Raw genomic sequence first — 17,687 nt, 5'->3', positions numbered from 1 at the left:
TCTCAAGATAAAGAGGGCAGTTCAGAAGAGGTACACAAATCCTCCATAGATGTACTAACCTAAGGGTAGGAAAGTCAAGGAGGTTTACACCATAGAACTGTAAGGAGAGAAAGTTCTTTGGACTTCCTCAAGAGTCAAAATGAGTTTTAAAATTGTAATTCAATGGCCAGAGGTCCAAGCACTCACCAAACAATTCAAGAAACATCAGTTATGACCTGACCTAAAGAACTGCATCAAGGTCAAATGTGTGGCAAGTACTTTGAAAAGTTTTAGAGGTCAACATATACCTGTTCTCACATATACAGAGCTCAATACTAAATAGTTTAAAAATCATTTAGAAATGAAAATGTTTACAGGAAGAGTTAAATGTGCATGCAAAGAGTTACATGGTTAAATGGCACATAAGAGAAAGTAGTTCATTAAATGAGAGATTTCTATGAGGAGCTGTCTTTACATCAGTTTAAAGCTTAGTCAGCAGGCATGCAGCATAAAATGCTGCAAGCGTAAAAAGTTACCAAAATCAAGAACAGATCAGTTATGCCAGTGTTTTAATTACAAATAATACAATCATGACAGTGTATTAATGCACCTTTCTTCCACATTTTGAGTGCTGTGTACAGCTCTGGTTCCCTCTCCATTTCAAAGAGTACAAAAAGTACAAATAAAAATTACAAGGATGATCAAAGATTTTAAAATAGTTTTCATATGAGGAGTTAGGACAAGGCCTCTTCAGACCAGAATTTAGAGGATGGAAACAGATTTTGAATAGGTGTTCACTGTGGCTTCTAGGCAGATGAGAATGTCAAATTTCTCACTATACAAGTCTCAGGCTTGTGAATTTTCCATTAGAAGTACACAGATGTATTCGGACTGCTCTGATGGCTTAGAAGTCATTAGTTAAAGTGCTAACCAAGTGTTAAATACTGCATGTTTTACTTCCAGTAAACTCTTCAGGACTCTCAAAAGGTTTAGTTCAAGAATTAAGACCCTGGACATGTAAAAAATAAAACCCAACTGGGTATGGTCCTGGGTAACCTGCTCTATTTTATTCTGCTTTGCAAATAAGAGCAGGACTAGATAGTCTCAAAAAGACACCTTCCAGTCTCAATTCTTCTGTGTTTTGCTTCTCCAATAGACTCACCACGCCATGGTATTGCTCAGCTTGAGCTACTATGACTGTGTGCATACACAGTTTTCAATTCCTACTCAGCAGGAATTGTGCTATGCAGATGACTGTCCATTTAAAAATGGACTTCAGCTGCAACATATGATAATAAAACCTTACTTTCAAGACTTAAAATACACCATGTTGTGGTGAAAACCTAGGCATCCATGACTAAATTAAGGTATCCACAAAACATAAGCTTAAGTCAGTAGATCTAGAACCATTACACTGTTAGTTACAGAGTATTGAGAAATATGAAAAAAGCCGAAAAAGCATTATTTTGCAGCTAACAACAAGGAGGCTGGAAAACCCTTGAGGGTTCAGCACCTTACCAAGGTAATGAGGTACACAGCACTCATAATCTGAAGTCACCTCACTTAGAAATGCAAGGCCTAATGACATATGTTGTTACATTATGACTTGAACCACTTGACATAAATTACAGCAACTTGAATTCTTACCAAGGCAGTCAGTTTCCCTGTTTCCCCCTCTCTTGCTGCTCCTAAGAGTTCTTCTTCCAGTTTTCTTTCTTGTGTTCTTTCCACTGCTATTAAAAAACAGAAAGCCACCCAAGTTTATGGTCAGTCTCAATAAAGTAGCAAGTACATATAGAATGCTCAAGAAACTGTATCAAAACGAGACTAGAAAAGCACAAGTTTCCAGTATTTTTTATTTGGAACACGTAGAAATGGAATATTTATTCACAGAAGTCTGTGTCAGAACAAAACTATGTAATATTTGAAAAGATACATGAGTGTAACAACATATACATGTACATGTGTTTTGGTTTTTTTTTTTAAACACAACCTAAACCCATTCCCTAGTAAAAGGGAAACAGGGGAACTATGTGACACTCCCATCAGATCTTTCCTGTGTTCTTTTCAGTTTCTCTTCTACTCTTCCTATCATCCTACAGAAATTTTAGTCTTTAACAATCCAGCAGATAAGCTGCACTTACATACAGAATCAGAAGAGAGATAACTTTTCACACATACATGTACTAGACACACACCTTCAGCAGCATTTATGCATATCACATAACCCCAGGAAGCAACACAGCTCTTGAACTCTCTAGAACTATAAGCAGTGAGCCTATATAAGTATTTGGACACCACCTACCTCACCTTCAACACCTGTGAGGCAATGGAGGTAACAAAGGGGGTTTTAAATTTTTTATTATTTTTTTCCTCCTTTTGACATAACTTCTGACACTGGAATAGCAAGTTCTAAATCTGATTCAAAATCAGGTCACCTTTGCAAATTGTTCAGAAATTTGCTTGTTAATTATTTCATTGGCACAAAGTCACTTAATTCCCTAGACTTGAGCTCTTCCTCTTACAGTCAGCTAAGGCTTTGCTTGCCATGTACCATTCAGAGCCGTAGCAAGGATTACCCCAGCAGGGCTGAAATAGTTACTTTAATAATGCTGTTGGCTTTCACAACACTTAATTCTCCAAGTTGCTTGCAGACATTAACTATGACTTCCCTTTAAATTTGGTCATTAGGAAGAAAAAAAAAAATCAATTGAGCTTCTGTAACTTGCAGAAGAAGAGTCAGCTTTTACAACGTACAAGCGTTGGAAAAAACAAAACAGGCTGTGGCCTATTAAAGTTACCTTCCAACATATTCCTTATGTCTTTATCTTGAGTAACTTCTTTTGCAGTCTCTCCACTCCCATTAACGATAGAAGTATCAGCATTATGTTGCAAGAGTAACATCACCACCTCCTGGAAAACAATTTGAAAAACACTGCTTATCTCTCTCTGCTATGGCAAGGCCACAATCAGGCTTTGCAGCTACTAACATCCTGTGAGATGTGCTGTGTAACGGCTTCTCACCACTGCTGACTTACAAAAACAGGAAGGGATGTTTTAGGGAGATTAGAGAGTAGGACTAACTGCAACCTCCCCTCTCACACGCCTCAGGCTGAAAGAACTAACAGATCTGTTTTAGGTGAACAGACCTGCTCAGATTTAAAAGCTGGTGTACCTGGAGTGAATGCCGAATTTGACAGATAAAAAGAAAGAATAGCTCTTCTGATGAGCAACTAACTATATAGTCACTCCTTCTAAAGGGCCAAGAGGTTATCCATGGGGTCAGTACTAGTTTGGGAATGATAGCAGCTTGTGGGAAACAAACTAATCTGACATTACAGACCTATAAAAAACCCTTTAGTTCTAGTTTTCTGTGAAGAAACAGCACTTCCAGACACCAAATGGACCAATGTGTCCTAAATTTTCTTTTTTCCACTCCAAAAGCCACTAAGATTAAAACAATGTTGTTACTCTGTGTAAATATACAATTAGTTGGGAGGAGCAATCCCTAATCCTTTTACTGCAAACATATCAGACACAAACATGAATTAACCTGTTGTACTTCAATAGTAGATGAAAGATCTTTATACTGGTTTCTACACAGGAATTAGAATCTGCCACTAGAGATAGTGCTATGCTTCAGCATTGTCTGACACACATAATAAGCATAACAGAAGCAATGTAAATTAGTTACACACAACTAATGCACAGTGCTACAAGTGAATGCAAATATTATTTCTTTTTCTGTCTGCCAGCAAAAACTTTACAACAGAAAGCTAAAAACGGACATAAAGTATACCAAGGGAAGCCATGGGCCAATGTTCTCCCATTTTCAAAATAATGATTTTTGTACCATGGTTTTGTTTTGGACAGAGTTACAGCATCTAGGCAATATGACTAATCTTTTTGAATGCACTGTACCAAAACGGGTAAGCCATTTTTAGACACTGTAAAAACATCTTTACAAAGTGATCTTATTGCTAGTATTTCCCCAGTTCTACAACTGAAGCTTTAAAAAGCCAACATACTTTACCTTACGTCCAGTGAAAGCTGCACGATGGAGTGGAGTGTCCCCCATGTCATTCAGCACATTCACATCTGCACCAGCCTAAACAGCAAGACCCAAAGACAACTGAATGTCCTTTCAGCAAGAACTACATAGCTATCCCCTCTGACTTGGGGGGAAGGGGAGGACATGAGGCTAATATAGGCCTCATGGCAAATTAGATGAGAACTGTAATACAGCCATCCCAGAAAGCAAAGAAACCACATACATAAAATCTATAACCAGCATTCTATAAACTGCTTCAAAAGGAAATTCCTCCTGCGTGTTTTCCAGGCCTCTCACTTTGAAGAAGGCATATGGAAAGTAAGTTTAACACAGGGAATGAGGACACTGTCAGTTTGCTTTGGGGGTATTTATGAGGGCTGGGGGTTTAGATGTTGGAAAAAAACCCAGACAACATAATGAAAGAACTGCAGTGCTACTGTATAACACACATATATGTATTATTACAGATTCACACTAACACCAGCCTCCTGGTGCTCCTGGTTTAACATGCAGTGTTCCCTCCAGGAACCTATTACTGTTTTTTCACTTGAAGTGAAAGTTTCTCACTTTTGTCTTCTACAGTCTTTGGCTTGAATGTCCCTTCCTCTTATTACACAATTTGTCCATCTCACACCTTTTACCTGGAAGGAAGACTGCTTGCCACACTGCACAGGCACTGTTTCAGGAAACCAAGAAATCCTATCCTTTCTTTAAGCAGCTCTTCTACACTGCTTTACCTAACCTCAAAAGGTCAAAAAGAGGGCAGAACTCACTTAACTTTGTCACATATGTTTAAAATCACATAATTTACCCAGGTCACTGCTGCCTGCCTAAAGTTGGTTGATGAACCTGACTAGTTCCAGAGTTCTTTTTCTGATAATTCCTCATTCACTTGCTCTTTAAGCACAAAATCTAGGCACAAGTACACACACACACACCTATATATGCCTAGCTTTCAGAGGTGTACAACCTCCTTTACTATTTCTTTAACTAACTTATTCTTTAAATAATACTCTTTCAAGAGCCCTATGGGCAAAGAAGAAAGTAGCCCTCTTGGATTGAGAACAGCATTATCTAAGTAAGTGTGCACGCTAGAGAAGAACTTCTTAAAGAAATCCCACTTTTGTTTCCTCCTTTAGAGTCATAAGTATGGCTGGTAGCCTTTATTTAGAATGAAATTCAAGTATTTGAGGCTGCTTAACATGTTCTTGCCATCAACAGCAAAATTTTTCCAACATGAGTAGGGTATAAATACAATTAGGATTACTTGAAACTACCCTGAGAGCTGAGGGCAAACAAATAAATTCAGTCAAAACCAATTGCAAATGCAGTGCAGATATAGCTCCCAAAATACAAACAGGTCATCTCTGATAACAGAGGTTTATCACTTCAAGTTCACCATGTGTTCATTATTTCAATGATGTTAGAAAAAAAAATTATACTATGTGAGCCTGCACCTGGGAAGAAACAAACAGATTACTTGGCACAGAATTCTGGACACACTTCAATGCACAACATACAATTACATTACAGATTATTATTTTTATTATAGCCTTTCCCACAACTCAGTAACTGTAATTGCCTAAGCTATATAATCTATGTATCACAGTAAACTAGACAGGTCTTTGAAGCATCTGCATTACAAGTGTCAGATGCTGGCTTATTATATGCAGATATCCACTAAGCTTGAAAAAGGCTGAAGCTGTTATGAGTGCATACTTAGATACTATACATCTTTAATTCCTACAATCAGATGGTTATACAAACACACATACTCATGAGAAAGTTAACTAAGTATTAACGTAAAAACTGCTGAGTACAACTGTGTACCACTGTATAGACTTTCACTGCCACTATTTTGGGTCCTTTCAACTGGGCTGACCCATACTGCAATTATTTAATTCCTTAGTTTTAACAATCATTTATCCCTACATTACATGCAGATAAACTGTAGTAGTGACTCTGTCTCCCTACAAAGCTGCCTTTCTTCTATCACAAAAACCTGAATAAATATTAACTACTTCAAGAACAATGAATTTTCTGCCTTCACAGAAGCAAGCAGAAGCATACCTTCAGCAAATCCTCTACTACAACAGCATGCCCAAAGTAGCAAGCAAGGTGAAGTGGTGTCCAACCCATATTGGATTTACTTCTGCCTAAAAGACAAAACAGGTAAATTACATTTTGGTCACAACTCAAGAAAGACCTTGTCATGTGCTTGGAGGTTGGCATGGATGGTCATTCTCCACAGTAGCAGAGGAGCAAGGAGGCTGGAAGCATCTATTCTTATCATCTGAATTAGTAAACTGTAACGCAGTCTGACAGTATGAGATTGAAACCTACAAAACCTTTCTGAAAGGAGTAACCCATGAAGGATAATGGAGAAAAAAAAAACTTTTCTTCCATCTAACATCTTTTCTTCAACAGCAGCTTCAGTTACTTTCACTCACTATGAAAACAGCACATGCAAGTACATATTTATCTTTTATATATACACAAGTTTACCTGATTTTATTTCCTGCACACAAATAAGAGGTAGGACAACCCATCTTCCAAAAAGAGGATTCAAAAGAAAATAGGACGGATGACCTAATGTTAGGGGGGCTTTGTTATTGTACTCATTTTTAATAAGGATAGCCTTACTAAGTATTATGATTTGAAAGCTCTGCAGTGTAGAACTCATGTACCACCTACAGCTCTAAGCCTCTGCAGGAAGGATTAAGTGCAGGCAGGAAGCAGGCACAGAAGTGACCATGCAAAGGAAACTATTCTTTATGCTTTAAAGAGCATTTAAAGCATGCTGTGGAAGACTGGCTGTATAAATGAAATTCACAAACTATCCTACAATCACTTCTTTAAAAGCAAGATATAAAAGCATTAGAAATTACTACTTTAAGAACTGATGTTAGTTTCCAATTATAACTGTAATAAGCAAAGCCAATTTGTGCTTTGTTTTTACTCAGCAACAGACCCGCAGCATTCCGAGTGCCACCTAAAAGCTGTCATTTTGTATTTGGAAGCTAAGTGAAAGTGAGGCATTGGAAATTATTTTGAATAACTGCCACCATTAAGTTCTTCCCTTTTGTGTATCCTCAAGCACTATGGCTTGGAACACTACATAAGTTTACCCTGAGGAGACAAGCCATTAGCACAAAGAAAAAAAGAGAACTGCTGGTCTTGCAAGTTCATAATTCTTTCTGTTGTTGTATTACAAATTAACACTAGAATGTGGTTCCCAGATGAAGTATCTTCCCATTTCTCGTAACTGTTTCCAGCTAAACATTTCTGTCCTTTATTGGCCATTTCTTTTGTTATTTGATTCTCTTTCTTCTTAACTCTTTCTGTTGTTTCAACCCCAGATTTTGTATCTTCCCTCATCCCAGTCTGGCCTAAAACAGGGTTCTTCCCCTACATGACTGAAGAAATAAAAGTACCACAGAAGATAAATACTGTGTGGATCACTAACTCTGAGGCTCCTTATTCTGGATAACATACTAAATGGACATCATTCATCCCTCAGCCTAGTAGGGAAGAAGGTTCTTTGAAAGAATACAGAAAAGGTCCAGGCTGCACTGAATACATACAATTAACCCAAGGAAGTAATGAGTACAGGACTGACAAGGCAGTGCTGCTGTCCGGGATTTCAGTCATGACAAAGAAAAAAAATCAGGAACCTGTCCAGATCTGCAGTTCTCTGAATAAAATGCCAAAGGCCCTTGTTCCGCATCCACTCTAAATGTTAGCATTTCTGATATTAGCTGAGCAGTTACTCCTTAAGCTCTTGAGGAGTTTGTTACCTCTCTTAAAGTGACCACAAGTGTTTGCCTTTTTTTTTAATTATTACTATTTTAAAAGAGGACAGCATTACCCTGGGGAAGGTGCAAGGATAGAGAAGTAGAATAAATCAGAATTTAGAAAGCAGGTACTTGACTGTGTAGAGATTCCACATTCAGAAGTATTTTGCTTAACATGAACTATCACGAACACATTTGCCCTAGCTTCCCAGATCTCCTACTGATAAGCATATATTGACTGGCTGGCCATGTGATGTTAAAACTGGAAGGGGAACAGCTAAACTCCATCTTTTCCTTCATCAGGTGAGTCTGCACACTTGCACAAGACTAACATTTGACTTTGAGTAGGGATGATGACCAGAGACCAGTTTGCTTGATATAATACAGGTCTGCAGGTTATGTCATTTCATTGTGCTTTCTTGAATTCAGATTATGGATAGGAAAATATCTGAGAAGCTCTGAAATCTCTTCTAACAACAGACTTCAGCAACTTATTTATGGGTACTATTGCATGAATCTTGAAGTACTTTTATTTCAACTGTTCAGGCACTACGCATGATGTCTTGAATATTTGCAAAGGACATAATTGTAAGGGTGGAAAACTTCATCTCTATCAACTTCTGTCTGGTTCCCCTTTAAATTACGAACTGGTTCCCTGAAGATGCAAGGGTTTGCATTTTACAGCTTGTTTTTCTGAGGTGATTACATTAACTATTGGGAAAACACAAACATGGCTGGGTAGTCAAACAAAGGATGAGTAAATTGATGATTAAGAATGGGGACTTAGGAAAGGGATAGCGCTTGTTCAGGTACCAGGCTTCCCTGCTCCTTAAGGCAGGGTGTTCCCTCTGTCATGGCTGAGAGGAAGCATAGCTGCACTCTCCCCTCTCCCTTTGCAGCACCCTTTTCTCAGTACTGCTTAACAGTTAAACAATGACAAAGAAACACCAGTCTGGGCAGAAAGAGTGGGATACACATCCACTTCTGTGAAACAACCAGAAACACACTCACATAAATAAAAAGAAATAGAATCATAGAATAGTTAGGATTGGAAAGGACCTTAAGATCATCTAGTTCCAAATCCCCTGCCATGGGGAGGGACACCTCACACTAAACCATATCACCCATAGCTTCATCCAACCTGCCCTTGAACACTGCCAGGGATGGAGCATTCACTACCTCCCTGGGCAACCCATTCCAGTGCCTCACCACCCTAACAGTAAAGAATTTCTTCCTTATATCCAATCTAAACCTCCCCTGTTTAAGTTTCAACCTGTTACCCCTTGTCCTATCACTACAGTCCCTAATGAATAGTCCCTCACCACCATCCCTATAGGCCCCCTTCAGATACTGGAAGGCTGCTATGAGGTCTCCACGCAGCCTTCTCTTCTCCAGGCTGAACAGCCCCAACTTTCTCAGCCTGTCTTCATACAGGAGGTGCTCCAGTCCCCTGATCATCCTCATGGCCCTCCTCTGGATTTGTTCTAACAGTTCCATGTCCTTTTTATGTTGAGGACACCAGAACTGCACACAATACTCCAAGTGAGGTCTCACAGGAGCAGAGTAGAGGGGCAGGATCACCTCCTTTGACCTGCTGGTCACGCTCCTCTTGATGCAGCCCAGAATACGGTTGGCTTTCTGGGCTGCAAGCACACACTGAAGCTGGCTCATGTTCATTTTCTCGTCGACCAACACCCCCAAGTCCTTCTCCACAGGGCTGCTCTGAATCTCTTCTCTGCCCAACCTGTAGCTGTGCCTGGGATTGCTCTGACCCAGGTGTAGGCCCTTGCACTTGTCATGGTTAAACTTCATGAGGTTGGCATCAGCCCACCTCACAAGCGTGTCAAGGTCCTTCTGGATGGCATTCCTTCCCTCCAGTGTATCAACCAAACCACACAATACAATGCTACTAAATGAATATAAAAATAAGGCAGTCCACAACTGACAGCAAGCCTGCAATTCCAATCCAAATTTGAAGTTTTAAGCAAGGAAGTTGCTTAGCCATAGCTACATTAGCTATGAACATCCAAAACTGCAGTGCTGGTCAAAGACCCAGATGCAAGTAGCAGTTTTTTTCCCAAATAACCTAGTGTACCTGCTGATGGCAAAAAGCACACACTGAATGCCCCATCTCTGCAAGTGTTCAGGGTCAGGCTGGATACAGATGTAAGCAACCTGTCTAGTGGAAGGTATCCCTGCACATGACAGGGGACTGGAAATAGATGACCTTTAAAGTCCCTTCCTACCCAAACCATTCTACGAGTCTACGATTTGTCCCAGCCATTCCTGCAAGTAGCAAAACACGTAGCTACTGATACTATATAATGAAACATGGTTCTTTAAGGAAAATAAAGAAATTTAAAAAAAAAATCATACTTAGTAGAGCACAAACAAATGACCTTATCTCTGCAGCCCTGTTAGAGGCTCTTTACCTCCCTGAACTATCCCCTGGCACCACAGTCTGTTTTGTTCAGCATTATAAAGCTCCACAGTTGGCATAACCATGAATACAGGCAAAAAGAGATATTGATTCTTTGGTGTGTTGATACTTTCGCAAATTACTGAGGTTTTCTGTGCATTACAACTGTGTGTGCTCTGCTTCTATGATCTCTCCCCTATGCAAGTAAAGCCTTAAGTCATGGGGTAAAAGCAATTGTTTAAGTGGGTTTTATTATTCTATTGAGCACTCTAAAGAAAGTGAGATAATGCTGTCAGTAACAGTTTCACTACATGTGGCTTCAACAGCGAGATTACAGACATTTGAGGAAGGCTACTAACCTTTACAGTTGATATCAAAACTTATTTCTCCTTTGTCCATGGTATCCAACAGCTGTTTAACTTCTTCAGCATTTCCATTTCTAGCATCATGGAGAAGCTGCTGTTCTGCTTCAGTACTCATCTCTAATAAAGACATGAAAGAACCAATTTAGCAAAATTTTTTATGCTACTCTAAGTTATGGCTTATTATTATGTCACTTTTCTCCCTTATTTAATACTAACACTGTTATGAAAAAGATGATTATTTCCTCCCTGGAACACAAATCCATGTGCAAGCTGTTTTCAACAGTCCAGACTCAGTCATGCTGCTAAGAGGCATTAAAATTCCTCATACAAAGCAATTAGTAACAAAACACACGTTTTCTTGGTTCTAAGTGTGACTTGGGAGTTGGAACTGCATGCCACAAACAAGGCAAGCTTTGCTACAAGCATAACCAGTAAGCATTTACTTTTTCTTTGTAAAATTTTCACCTTTCCCTCTTAAGATTTCCAGAGGCAATAAGGAAAAAAATAAGGTAATTATACGTGTATTAGCCCAAATATTTCTTCAGAATTACCTGAGTCTTATTTTGGCTGCCACCCCTGCAGAACAGCATCTGTTCACATGGAGGCCCCAGATACCATCAGTGATTGGTACTATCAGATCTTGCACTCAGGTACTTGACCCCCTCCAACCTTGACATGAAAAGAGGTCAGATACTCAAAACAACTTTATAGATTTGACCTTCTCTTTAAGAAACAAGAGTACAGGATAAAGAAGTTACATGTTAACTGTAAGACATCACTAGCCAATTCTCATTTTGCTATTACTCTTGAACTACAAAAAAAAAAAAAAAGAGTATTTACATCTTTCAAAGAAGGGAGAAAACAAAACCTGTTATTACAGCTATTTTTACAACTCTCTACCAGACAGCAAGCCTCAGACTTTTGGGCAAGCGACACTGCTACTTACCAGGACTCCTGCAGAATATAGCTACTATGTGATGTCATGACCAATCCTCTTCCACACTGACAGAATAACAATCTGACTTCGTGTTTCCCCCCCCAAAGTGTTACAACAACTAGGACCCAGATGCAGCTCAGCACAGGCAAAAAAACAATTCTAATGTCCTATTTAAATACACTGCTTTTAAGAGGTGCCAAGAAACAATTTTAAAAGCAGCCTCAGAAAGACTGTACTGCAACACACAGTTCATTGCTGCTAAAAACAACAGTAAATCAGAGGTTGTCCATATGTAGTGTTTGCAGTTTGTCATATTCACCGGACACTGGGCTTACCAGATCCTGCAGAATCTGGATTTCTATAGTCAGTTAATAATTAGAGAATATTACTGGCCTTGCATAGATAGCTTTCCTATACTAGGAGAGGTTTTGATTGATCCCACAAACTGTTTATGCTCTGCTGAATTTGAACAGGCAGCTTGAATGCACCACACACACACATAGGAACAATAGAAGCAGGGAGCAATTCAACCACTTAAAATGAGAAGCCACCCAGTAAGAGACGAGCCAGCAAGATCACTGAGTAAGCAACAAAACTCCTGTAACAGATCTTGCAGTATTCAAGACTGAGAAGCCTAGAACTTCTAAGATGACTACCAAAGCAATAACAACACAGAGAACAGTTTCCCCCTACCTTTTGCTCAACCAGGAAAGGGAGAGAAGGAATCTGTTTTCAAAGAATTGGACAGATATCAAGCAAGCCCTTTCTAGCATGTTTCAGAACAGACTGGATCGACCACCTGCAATTTACCACAGATACAGGATACAAATGCCTTATCCAGCAGCAGACAGACAATACTCGTTTGCACCTGCTTTTCAGTACTATTAGAAAAGCAAAACAGTACTAATTCTTGTAGCAGTTCTTTAACCCTGAAGCTACCTTCTCCTTTAAACAAAAGTCTATCCACTTGTCCAAGGTAAAACAGCACAGTTTGTTTTCACTGGGGCAGGTATAACTTTCTTCCATGAATCAGTTCTATCAGAGTCTAAAACATCAAAATCAAATGTGTTCATGTATATCAGTATGCAATATGTTCTCTGAAACTAAGTGACAGTGTTTCAGGGGAGCACAGAATGCAGGACTAAGAATTATACAGACAAAAGCTAAGAGGATAGTTAGAGCTCATTTTGCTGACCTACCCATCAGTGATGGAGGGGGTGGAAGCAAAGCTCAATCCTTCACTTTTACTTTCTCCCACACAATATTTCTTTAGCAACCTTTCAAAAGTCTCAGATGAAACAAACTTCCTATCATTACCTCATATCATTTGTCAACATACCACATACACAGCAGGTATGATTTGCAATGCATCTTCAACGTATTAAAAACCTGCAGTTTCCATCTAATATTGATGAGAAGTAAGAAAAGACTGCTTGGGAAGGGAACCAAGATGCTGATACAAATGCGCAACTCTTGTGTGCAGCAAGGCCAGTTATGCGTGTGAGCAGAATCTTAAATACCCCTTGATATGGAAAGCTGAATGACTGTGAAATTACTTGCAAGATATTTCTCCCCACAAATAGTCATTAGGTTAAAATCACAGATTTATTTTTACTTTTAAAGCAAATATTAGCAGTAGAGTGGCATGTATCATAGTATGGCTAAGAAAGACCTTTCTGCTTCACTGGTTTAGTCACCACAGACTGCTGTTTCACCCAACCCTCTGATTTCAAACAGACTTTGGAAGCTTGAAGCATGCAGCAATGCAGAAGAATGACTGTCTGACTATTAATCATAGTTAGAAGGATCATTCACATGAAAATGTTTCTACAATTTGGGCTGGAAAGCAAATCTGCATGCAGTTAAACAAGCAATACAGAGCAAAGTTTTAGGTAACAAGCTAAATGAAGTGCCTAAATAAAGCTGGCAGCAAAGGGGCTCTTAACAGAGTTTAGCGTAATCTTGAAATTACTGTTTTAAGCAACAGAATTTACTCCATAGTGGAGATGAGCAACCACCAATGGAAGTCTGAGACACAAGTTTAAGAGTATGGAAAGAAATCCATACACATGCACTCAAACACTATGCACATGCAATTACTTCATAAGCTGCAGTTCCATGGAGACAGTTTATTTGGTCATACAACCAACTACCAAGAGAGCCCCAAAATCCCCACCCATCAGTTTTGGAGTACCAAACCCGACCATCAGCACTGAGGGAGAAGCTTAGTTTGAATTTATTAGCCATACGATACTACTAGCAGGTTAGCCTATATGAATTATGCAAAGCTACCAGCCACTTAAAGAGAGCAGACATCTGTTCAGTCAGTGGTATTGCCAGCATTACCTTATTCCATTGAGAAGCTGATAAACATTAAACTACCTTTCACAGCTCAGCTTTATGCCTTGTATGCTAGCCTCTACAGTCACTGGTATGCCATGACAAAAAACAAGGACAGTATTTAATGTTTCCTATACAGCTGAGATTTGATTGCAGAGCACTTCTGCTGAACTCATTAAGACTACTGGAGCAGTACTTGACTGCTAATTGACTTTAATCCTTTAAGCAGGTATAAAAAATAGCATTGAGATGCTCTGCTTTTATCTTTTACAAGACCTATGCCAGAGTGGTTTTCTGATGTTATTACAACACCTATCTCCACATGGGGGTTGTTTCCAACACAGAGGTTACCATTCTGCGTGCATGCCTGCTTAAGGGAGGTCTGCAGAATACTAAACTACAAAAGTCTACCTAACTACTGGCATATAAACTACCAACTTCACTCAACTGCTAGGGAAAAGCCCAAGCAAAGCCAGTTGCTTTTCTCACAAAGTAGTCTGCAAAGACCTAAAGCACCACCCCTGACCACGGGGCAACGCTACGGATAAGACTCACGTGCTTTTGCTTTAATTTCTTCTGCTGAGGCCTCCTGCCATTTACAGAGCCCAGAACATCAACAACATACTAAGCAACTCTGCTGCAGCTTGACAAGCAGAGTCAAGCACAGAAGCAGTACTGGCACTGCCCAATTTAACATTAATGTTCCAAGTCAGCTGCCACTGGTTGCATAGGAAGCTTTCTATTTGTGACAAGTAGTAAGGTTGGTAAAAAGCACAGCCCTGGCTAGTATTTCAGAAGATCTCCCTCTAGCAATTAAAACTAGATTCCTACAGGAAAGGATGATCCTTGCTCAGGAAGTCTTCTAGCATGTCCCAGCCTGCACACCTTACAATGCAACGCTAGTAAAGGAGGAGGACAACACACACCAAACTGCACAAACAGACAGAACCTGTCTACAAACCCACACAACACATTGCACTGACAGGAGCTGCTCCAAGAGGAAAGAGCTGCTGTACTAGAAGCACGAGTGATGTTATCTAATAGCAATTCTTTAAATCTTCAACTAAAGAGATATAGAAGTTAGAAGCTGCACATGCTTCTGTGACACAGCCTCATGTGAAAGCATCACCTATCTAAAGTTACCGCCTGCTCCACAGCAATTAATGCAGCAAGTAACAGTGAACACAGATGCAGTAACACAGTATCTGTTCGATACCATTGCCAAGGCAATAGCTATTTCAGCTAATCCCCGTTCTTCGGCACCTCCCGCCTGCTTTGTACACGCTGTTTAGACCTGTAACATCAAAGACTTTTCTTCAGCCCAGGAGCTCTGAACAAGCTTACCACAGCTATTGCGAGCCCTCACCGGAGCAGCAGGCAAGCACGGCAGTTCCGAGAACGCAACAACTTCAGCCGAGCCCGCAAGTTCCCTACAAGCGGCTGGGACTGAGCAGTTCGCTCCAGTACCGGTAATTAAACACTTTCCTAAGGCGGCAGGATCACGCGTTACGGCAGGTGCTCGCCCGGGGGAAAGGTGCGCTCACACCCAGGCTCCAAGGCAGGGGAGAGCAGGAGGAGGAAAGGCCGCCCGCTCCCTACAGAAAGCGCTCACGCCGCTTCCCGAAGGCCACCACCTCCCCCCGGCTGCCTCCGCTTCGGCTCCTCCGCCTGCAGCCGAGCCTTCCTCCGGGCCGCACGGTGGGAGGCCTGCTGTGTCCCGCTGCGGGAGGGTCTGAGCGGGGAAGCAGCGACACCCCCAGCTCCAAACACGATCCCAGCGACTGCAGAAAGAAGGCGGGCCCCAAACTGGGGTCCTCCGGGGCGGGTGGACATACTTCGCCTCGTCCCCTCTTCCTCCTCCCCTCAGCTCCCCCAGCCCGGCGGCCCCGGCCGAAGTTGGCATTCCCTCCCGCCCCGCGGGCACGGGAGAGGAGCGGTACCAGCAGCGCCAACACAAACACCGCACCGAGAGGGCGCGGCCCCACAGCTCCCGCACCCCCCGTGGCGGGTGTGCTGACCCACCGCCGGCCTCGGCCCCCACACCGCTCCATGCAGCTCCCACCAGCCTCGTCCCCCCTCGTTGTCATACGCACCGGCCCAGCACGTGACCGCCGGCGGTGTCCCGGCGGCGCGGGCCGCACCCCCGACAACCCGCCGCTAAGGGCGGGCGGTGCGGGGCGGACGCCCGGCCCCCTCAGCGCATCCCCGCCCTGCCCCCACCCCCCCTCTCCCGCTCCTCCCCAGGGCCCGGAGGCTGGTTCTGGGGGGAAGGGGTCTGGCCGAAGAGCCGTGAAGGATGAAGGAGGGCCCCATGGCCTGGGCTCCCCTCTGTACTCCCTGAGAGAGCCCCAGCCCCTGCTGAGGGGAGCCGGCAGCCCGGGGAACGCGAAGGCACCGATAGGCGTTCGGAAAGATGAGGAGGGGCTGGGCAAAATGCCCCAGAAGGGAACTGTGAGAGTGCAAGAAAGATGTATTACCAGGGGGAAAAAGGGTGGTCTTGGGAATCGCTTCAGTCTCCTATACGAAAGAGGTGCAAGTAAAAATAGATTGTGAATGCACACACTGCTCCTAAGAGCAGCATGGCCAAAAGCAACGTGGAAGAGTGAGAGACTGCATATTACTGGGCAAAAAAAGTAAAGCACTCCCCTCCATCCCTCCTTCCTGTCTGTTTGTCCTGCCCTTATTTATTCTCTATTGCACCTTTCACCTGAAGTCAATAGCTAGCAAGCACCTTGTTGTTCTGCCTTTAGCACCTGAGAAGGGGTTTGCATTTTGCAAACTCCCACTGTGCCTTTGAAATCCTGCAGGAATTTATTAAGGAAGCTTTGTGGTGTTGAGGCATGATGAGTCTGTGTCATATGCCAAAGGAGAGCTTGAAAAGGCAGGGCAGGAGCCACAGGTGCCATGAGAAACTATCTCAAAAGATTAGGATGAAACTCCTACTCCAAAAGTGGGCAAGTTGAAACCTGAGCAGTTCTTGGGAAACTCTTGAGACATCAATAATGAGGCACGCTATGTGTTTCTGTGTTGTTTATAGCTGTTTTAATGCTAAAGTACCAAAAGAAGAAAAGGAACACCTCCACACCTGTAGAGAGAACACAAATTTACTGTGTTTAGACACTTAATTATCTTAAAGACATCTGCTTCCAGGGATGCTTCAGCAATAAGTATATGACATCTGAGAGGTTTCACACCTGATTTTCCTTAGGAGCAGGTCTTCAAGTTGCTGTCCTTACTTTCAGAGCACTAGCTGTTTCATCCCCATGCTCTTCTCTTACGCTCTTGGCCATTGTTATCAGTCTGTCCGAGTTATTTTCCCTTTATTTCTTCCTCTTGTATCTGGCTTTGAGCCATCTTTCATAATGCCATAACTGCTCACAATAAAATCCCACAATAAAACCAAGATCCCTTTTCTTATTTTGTATTATATTTTACACACACAAATACTATAATTACATACACAATGTATTACTATATTTAGTAAATACACAAAATATTACAAAATTTTACAAAAATTAACAAAAAAATTATACAAAATACTACAAAAAATGTACATAAACAAAATATTACTATATTTACATACACAAATACTACATTAAAATATCTATAATGTTCCTCGTGTTTATTATAATTTTGTAATAAAATGAAAGTATCAGCACCCCCTACTCCACTAACATTGCAACACAGCACAGTTTACAGTGCAGAGCTTTATCCTTCAGCCAGCCAGGTTTTTCTCTGAATCTCAGTAAGAAAGGTCTGACAACAAATAGCTTAATAAAATTACTGTTTAAAAAAGACAAAA

The 17,687-nt window shown here is 41.4% G+C and overlaps 1 protein-coding gene across 2 annotated transcripts in view; it reads right to left on the bottom strand.

Annotated features, from left to right (window-relative positions):
• The window catches only part of OSBPL1A (oxysterol binding protein like 1A), a 75,747-nt gene extending 59,679 nt beyond the window's left edge, over positions 1–16,068 (bottom strand). Inside the window, exons 1-7 of one of the 2 annotated variants that reach the window (XM_034074648.1) lie at positions 15,979–16,043; positions 11,160–11,277; positions 10,603–10,725; positions 6,101–6,186; positions 4,013–4,087; positions 2,781–2,892; positions 1,627–1,712 (exon numbers count right to left, since the gene is read on the bottom strand). In XM_034074648.1, coding sequence (XP_033930539.1) covers positions 1,627–1,712; positions 2,781–2,892; positions 4,013–4,087; positions 6,101–6,186; positions 10,603–10,723 — 480 coding nt within the window. In that variant the 5' untranslated portion in view covers positions 10,724–10,725; positions 11,160–11,277; positions 15,979–16,043. Of the gene's footprint in view, positions 1–1,626; positions 1,713–2,780; positions 2,893–4,012; positions 4,088–6,100; positions 6,187–10,602; positions 10,726–11,159; positions 11,278–15,978 lie in introns of both variants that reach the window. The other variant, XM_034074645.1, reaches the window with a different exon arrangement.
• Positions 16,069–17,687: the final 1,619 nt, after the last annotated feature.

This window comes from Melopsittacus undulatus, chromosome 1 (assembly GCF_012275295.1).
Source record: "Melopsittacus undulatus isolate bMelUnd1 chromosome 1, bMelUnd1.mat.Z, whole genome shotgun sequence".
NCBI lineage: Eukaryota > Metazoa > Chordata > Aves > Psittaciformes > Psittaculidae > Melopsittacus > Melopsittacus undulatus.
The sequence above is the reverse complement of the archived record's forward strand: the minus strand, read 5'-3'. Positions and strand labels throughout refer to the sequence as shown.